Source organism: Mycteria americana, chromosome 4 (genome assembly GCF_035582795.1).
Source record: "Mycteria americana isolate JAX WOST 10 ecotype Jacksonville Zoo and Gardens chromosome 4, USCA_MyAme_1.0, whole genome shotgun sequence".
In the NCBI taxonomy this organism is placed as follows: domain Eukaryota; kingdom Metazoa; phylum Chordata; class Aves; order Ciconiiformes; family Ciconiidae; genus Mycteria; species Mycteria americana.
This window is the reverse complement of record NC_134368.1, coordinates 82,528,324-82,534,323: the sequence shown is the minus strand read 5'-3', so window position 1 is coordinate 82,534,323 and position 6,000 is coordinate 82,528,324. Positions and strand designations below refer to the sequence as shown.

Below are 6,000 nucleotides of genomic sequence, written 5' to 3'. Positions count from 1 at the left end.
ACCAAGAGATCTTTGATTATGGTTGGTGTATTCTGTCCAACTGTAGGCTAGTTGAACTTCTGTAAAGTTGCCTGGAATGCCATTTGTTAGGTTATAAACTCACACAAATCTAAATGAAGGGTTATACGTGTTGTGTACAAATCTTAATTTCAGAAATTTGAGAAAATTGTCATTACATTTGTAAAACCTTGTACAGAAGATTTTTCACTATGTGCCTAGCTTTGGTGTCCATTCAGCTGAAATTAATTAAAAAAGGTGCATGAAGAGAAACAGATAGAAATAAAAAGTATATGTAGAGATGACTATTTTATATTACATGGCCCAATCCTGTATTTATTTTCTCCCTTTTTTGAAGTATTTATAAAGACCTAGTTGAAGACAGCTGTATTTTTTTGTTAAAATATTCGGTAGAATTGTGCCTTTTTGTCTGTATGTGAATAAATGCTGTACATTTTTGCAGTATCCTTGCCAGCAGTGATTTAGAATTTGAAGCAGCTATTTTGTTTGGGTTTTTACATAAGCATTTCACCACAACTATCTGAACAACTTTCATGGTTAAAATAAGCATTTAATTGGGATTGTTACAGGTATCAAAATGCACAACTGGTTGCAAGAGAAAAAAATTTTTTTTTTTGAGGGTCTTGTTAGTGACAGCTATGCCTATCCCATCAACAGAAAATTGTATGCTTTTTTCCTTGAGGTCCTCAAAGGGATGTTGCTTACCTCAAATAGTTGACGTTTGTTGATATATGATGTCCTTCCAAAGTCCAGAATCTTCGCACATGTTCCACTGGAAGATCAGGAACGTGAGGTTTCTTACCTGTAGATCTTCAAGATAAGTACACTGAATGTACTTTCACGTGATGAACTGCCTATAGTCAAGCAATGCTGACAGAGGACATTGGCTGCTACAGCAGGATCTCTAGGAGACAAGGCGTGAAGGGCGCAGTAGGTCCTTTCCTCTTGCCTCCTCTAACCTCAAGATGCGGAAGCATGGAGTGGACTTGGAGCAGAGCAAGAAAGGCCTATGTCTAGCAGTACATCTTGAAAAGCAGCTCTGGGTAAGTAATTGTTCTCAGATCTGTACTTGTATCCCATGGATTCACGTTGTGGGGCACTGTGAGTGGCACCCCTCAGAAACATATTTCAAAGAACGAAGATTGAAGGATGGCCCTCCTAAGAGTTACTAGTACAAGCTCTGCAAGGCATGAATAGAAGTCTGAAAGAGATTCTTGCAGCTGCTTTGTAGATCTTGCTGACAGCAGCCTTTCTGAAAGGCACTGCACTGCTGGGGTTACCCGAGAAGGACTGGGTCAGAGCTGAGGGCAGCTTGCTAACCACTTAAATAGACTATGAAAAAGTTTCTTAGTTTCAAGATCTTGACCTACGCCAGAAGGTAAAGGGCTCTTGGGAAGACCCAAAATGAAACTCGTTACTACTGTCATAGTCAGTTTCTCTCATCTGTTGCATAGAAGCAACTGTTCACCTAGAAACATTTCCTAAATGAACATACTCAAGAACAAAGTTTTACTCCAGGGGAAGCATTAATATCACACTAGGGAATCTTTAAAACACTCAAAAAGTGGCGTTGGGGTGGGAAAGGAAGGCAGGGGAAACAAAAACTTTTCAGTGGAAGGGTGACAGGAAATACATAGATAGAAACACATGTGAACCAACCAAGACAGATGGTTGAAAAGCCTGCTGCTCAATTCCATGAACTAATCTAGTATCATGAGGGAAAGAGCAAAACTTATCTGACCAGCAAGCCTCAAATTTTAATTGCCTCAGCAAGTGCCTTTCCTCTGAAAGTCCAATTTGTGAGCAGCGTGCCAGCAGCCTCTTCTAGAAGCCAAACGGAAATGAAAGGAGGCGGTGGTAGGATGACGAGCTTAACTTGACCACATGCCCTTTGTGGTTCGGACAGATGTTATTCGGTCAGTTTTGAGCTGCTCAGAGGATTAGGCAGACAGATGAAAGCAGGAAATCTTTTTCTTTCCTGTGTCATCTGCCATAATTGCTCTGCTGCCCCTTAACCTTACTGTTAGGTGCTTGTGTCATAATTGCAATTCATATTCTGGCAAATAACTATTACACAAGAGCTACGCCACAAGTTGAATATACCCATAATTAAAAGGGAACCAAGCAGGTGCCCTTCTGTGCCTCAGGGAACAAATACACAAATACTGTTGCTCAAAAACTTACCTGCCGTTTTCAGCCAGGTTTCGCTTCACAGCTAGAGCCTCTCTTCAAGGAGTGAACGGAATTAATAGCTCACACAAAATCTTCCAGGTGGTCTGTCCTCATCTCAGATGTGCATTATGCCAGTGAAAATAAGGTGCTTGCTACTTACCTCACCCTGTATCATATACATGGTTGACTGATGAAAATCTCACCACAACAGACGTTTAAAGCTTTGGACAACGTATCCATATTGCTTGGAAAAATCGTTCAAGTCTTTTAGCAAAATGAGAGATTGCAACGGATATAGGCATATATCAAACTGAGAAAGCACTAGTAAAGAAGTGCGTACAACTGTAGGAAATATTAGCTTCCTCTACAGTAAGCAGAAATTTTTCATGATGTTGCATCCATCTTGCAGGCTCTGCTTGAACAGCCAGGTTTTCAGGAGGTGGCACAAACTCTTACTTTCACGGGCTGATCAACCCAGGTCTAGCCTCTAAAATGCAAATATGGTGAAGATCCACTGCGACAGATGTTTGGGTTTGTTAGTCCAAAACAACAGTTTGCATCAAGCATTGGGTAAGCATTATCCAACCGAATTAGAAGTTATAAACCAGAATTACACTCTTCACATTTAAGAGGAAGAACAAGAAATTATGTCACTTAAGTCCAAGATGGGAGCACCTCAGAATCAGTTAATGCCTATCAAATGTTTATAATACATGCTGAAAGAGCAAACGGAGTTCAGCTCGAATTTTAGAATGATACATACAACGTTTCTCAACTATCAAAGAAAAACACGTATGCAAGAAGATTCCCACAGACTGGTATCAGTAGAATTCAAACACGTTATTTCAAAACGCATAAAAGCTGGATGACTTCATCAGCTTTGTGCAAATTGAAGTAATACAGAACTGAAGTTCCCAGACACATACAAACCAGGAGAGCAGATCAACAGAAAAGCAAGGAACAATTGTAAAATAGTAATTGGGAAGAAAAAGCACAACTGAAGAGAGATTACGGTCCTTAGAAACGAGCTGTATGAATGGCTGTAGCAGCATTTTATTTATTAACTGTTTCCCAGGGGCATCAGAACAAACTGAACCGAATTCTTAAAACTGGCAGGCAATGGAGGCTTTTTGCAGCTGCAACGCCTACCATAAAAACAGCAACTATTTGACATTCATGATGTAGTTGGTGTCTTACTACAGTTCATAAAAGATCTTCAAAATGTTCCCAGGTTACTGCACTACGAAGAAAAAGTAAAGGTATCAACTGTACGTGAGCAAAGCTGTTGATGAATTTCAGGATAATGTAATCTATTCCCTGTACACAATCTTGGCATAGTTGGAGCTGCTGTTTTTTAGACCAAAAAAGACCAGTATGCCACAGCACTGTATCAGATTGTTTCATCTGCTACATTAAAGGACTTTAATTACATCATTTTGCAGTCTTCTTCCAATCTTTACTATGTATACAGATACAGTATCTTCATCCACCCCCTTTCTTACCTGAATAAAACAGAAAATGTTTATCTAAGTTTTACAAGCCTCGCTACGCATTTGACTTCAATGCTCCAATATGAAGTTTCTCCAGCAATCTTCGTAACTCCAACATGGTGTGAATGAACAATACATATGTTTAAATATTTTCCAGATCCTTCAGGGAAGCAGCTTTTTTCTTCTGCGTAGTTACCAGGCTGAGCTGTAATTAGAAACAAGCAGATAGTTTCCTATATAAGTTTTTGTAAGATCAAAGTAGCAGCAGAACTTCAATACGGAAAGTGTCATGAAGGAGAAGGAACAAGCACAGATAAGTAGAATTTACAGTGCACTCTACAGATGACTACTGCTTTTGTCTTATTTCGGATCCCAAAGAATTCAAGATGATGAAAGATTAGGTAGCAGGAATACACTTTAAAGACATCTACATAGAACACACACATTTCAAACCTATGCAAACATTATCCTGTGTTTTTTACATTTCTTACTGAATTACTATTATTTAATAGTAAGCAAAGATTTATAGTCATTGAACTAATGACAATAAAAATGTAATTTCTAGACTCCCTAATAGTCCAGCTCTAGCTTATATTTGATTTAATTTTACAAGTAAGCTGGATAATGTAATGAGAATACACTATTAAGTCAGAAAGTAGCCCTCAACCTACAGATTCAGAATACAGCGAAGAGTTACCATTCTGAATCTGAGGAAGCACACACATGAGCATTCAGTCTTCTGAGAGCTAGAGGAGAATAAACACCTTGTTTCTTCAGATTCAGAAGAGCGGACGTTCTTGTAGCAGTACTGGAGACCGCTTTTTCCAGCCTTTCGCGGGAACAGCGTTGGTAGGTCTTTTTTTGGGGGTGGGGGTGGTGGGGGTGGGGAGAGGAGGGGGCTTGGCACGTAAGTTCTGAAGTCACTACAAGAAGCCATGCCTGACAGCAGTAACCCCTGCCAAGCCTGAAGAGGGCAAGGCAGTTCTGAAGACTGGCAATAAGATCTGGATGACAATTTAGCTGCTAAACACCTTATCAAATCTCTTTGTTACCTTTCAGAGGGAGACTGGTGAGGAACAGTTACTTATCGATGTTTTCAGGAACAGCAAGACCTCTTCCTATATGGGCACTGAGGCCAGGAATTTACTCCCTTGAAAGGCGATGTGACCATCTCTTTTTTTAAGGGAAGACAGCACCTCAGAAGTATTAGAGCTGAACAGATCCATATAACAACCAGAAGGTAAAAAAAAAAAAAAAAAAAAAAAATCACTCTTTCAGAGCAAATCTTCACCAGCTGGGTAGACCTCATCATGACAGAGAGCATTTACAGCCAGGAAACACAGCTTATGGTACGATAGCTTGGCAGCTATACCCGTTTATTCACTGCTGTTGGGAAAAAAAAAGCCCTTTGTCCTAACTGGACAATTTAGATCAACCAAACATTTCCTCTCTACAACTCACATGGGATCACCCATATTAAAAAGCTGTAATTTGCAAATGGGTTTCCTAAATCACTGTAAAAAATGAGGAGGCAGAAAGACTACCTTTACTTAATAGGAGACCAACTTAAGCAACAAATTTCCTTGGCAAAGAAGTGAACCCAGTGTACAAACCCCCCATGGGATTCGCTTCAAGATGTATAGCTTGAATAGTATGGAAAAAAGAATGCTGGATGGAAAAAACCCCACCTACTGCCCAGCAGAGAAAATACAGAATTATAGGTAGCACGGGGTTTAGACATATAAAGCCTGAAGTTTCTCTCTCTGAAGAGAAGACGACCTTTCCTCCCAGTATCCCTAATGTCTAGAAATATTGAATAGTACTGCTCAAAGTTGGACCTGAGTTGTAAGAGAACTGGAAAAAGAAGGCAGCAACAATTCAGCTAATTAAGTGATCACAATGGTGTACAAGGAGGTCTTGGGCATATAAATGGCTCTAGCAGACACGCCTTGTCTGAAGTTTTCAGAATCACTGAAACATGTACTAGGCATGTCTGCTATGGTAGCAAGGTACATACACCATCCCTTCCTTCCCCCCCTTCCCGTGGCCTGGAAAAAAACAAGTATTTCCTATTCTGTCTGCACAATTTTCAGAATTTTTGACGTTACAGGACTTAGGGTGTCTGTTACATGTAACTGCTGCTAACTGCAGTGGGGTGTACTTCTCCAACAATCTTTGGGGACACAGCTACTGGAGGCCACTAATGAAAATGAAGGTGGACAGACAAGAAGTTAACGACTTTGGGAGTTCACATGACTCAAGGTTGCAATCTGATGAACACTAAACAGGTCCACACTATCAATTCTGTCCTGCAACCACA

The 6,000-nt window shown here is 40.1% G+C and overlaps 1 protein-coding gene across 4 annotated transcripts in view; it reads right to left on the bottom strand.

Annotated features, from left to right (window-relative positions):
• Positions 1-3,668: 3,668 nt before the first annotated feature.
• SCLT1 (sodium channel and clathrin linker 1) overlaps positions 3,669-6,000 on the bottom strand; it is a 46,138-nt gene continuing 43,806 nt past the window's right edge. For all 4 annotated transcript variants that reach the window (XR_012775652.1, XM_075501087.1, XM_075501089.1 and 1 more), the window contains one exon: positions 3,669-3,885. Coding sequence is in view for 3 of the 4 variants with exons in the window: in XM_075501087.1 (XP_075357202.1) it covers positions 3,823-3,885 (63 nt within the window). In the remaining variant the exon portion in view is untranslated. The remainder of the gene's footprint in view (positions 3,886-6,000) is intronic.